General features: G+C 35.8%; 1 protein-coding gene across 1 annotated transcript; it reads right to left on the reverse strand.

Annotated features, from left to right (window-relative positions):
• Positions 1-319: 319 nt before the first annotated feature.
• Positions 320-857, reverse strand: LOC129571047 (lactase-like protein; the record flags this gene model as incomplete). The annotated part of the gene is made up of 2 exons (XM_055450811.1): positions 320-424; positions 509-857. Coding segments are annotated over 2 exons (454 nt in total), but the record flags the coding sequence as incomplete, so codon positions are not given.
• Positions 858-914: the final 57 nt, after the last annotated feature.

The raw sequence follows: 914 nt of genomic DNA on the forward strand, positions 1-914 counted from the left end.
ACTTAGATAAATTTGTTCATGTTGGAAGCATTTTTCTAAATTTGATAACGTGGATGTGTCATCCAAATTATTCATTGCATTTAACTAGGAAAGAGAGAAACAACATATTTTCACACACATATTTATTTTCCACTTGATTTTATCTTTTTTATTCACTCCATGAATAATATTCGTTCACGAAAATACGTTGTCTTTTTGAAACATAGTAGTTCAAATTCAAAAAGTCGTTCTACGAAGGTGCACTTAAGACTGTCTGGCGTGTATTCAATTTGTACTTTATTCTGAAAGCCGCGTTGTAATTGATAATGACAGTTCGGTTTCACCGCTCTGGTTGTTCTGTGTTACTATTGTTAGCGATTTGTGTGATCATAATTGGAGGATAGCCTCCCGCTGAGCCGAAAATTGGATGAGCCATCCAACCAAGCTGATTCAAAGCACGAAACATGGACTTTAGTTTCATGTAAATAATTTTGAAAATCTAAGCAAAAAATTGATTGTTCAAACCTACCGAAAATTGCATGGCCCAATCGACTGTGGCCGTGTCATTTGTATCAGAATAATAAAAATAAGAGCTAAAAGCAACTCCAACTCGACCTTTATACCGTTGATAATAATGATCTCTGTAGCGATGGTAAGCAACGGCATGCGCTTTCAATATATTGTGACCACATTCATATTCACCGATGCCATGTGCATTAATCCCGGGTGCGTTATAATTATTTCCATATGCAAAATCGCAGAAGTGATCTGGTTCGTTGACAGTAATCCAATATTTCACACGATCACCAAAACGTTCGTACAATAAGTTAGCATATTCTTCAAAGTACTTTACTATGATCGAGCGATTGTAAGACCGCCTAGTTGTTGCATTGGTTCTATTCCATTCTCAATGAGTTTATTGATCAATTTGTTGT

The sequence above is a fragment of the Sitodiplosis mosellana genome, unplaced genomic scaffold, assembly GCF_009176505.1.
Source record: "Sitodiplosis mosellana isolate CC-2019 unplaced genomic scaffold, AAFC_SMos_1.0 Smas_scaffold_1139, whole genome shotgun sequence".
Classification (NCBI taxonomy): domain Eukaryota; kingdom Metazoa; phylum Arthropoda; class Insecta; order Diptera; family Cecidomyiidae; genus Sitodiplosis; species Sitodiplosis mosellana.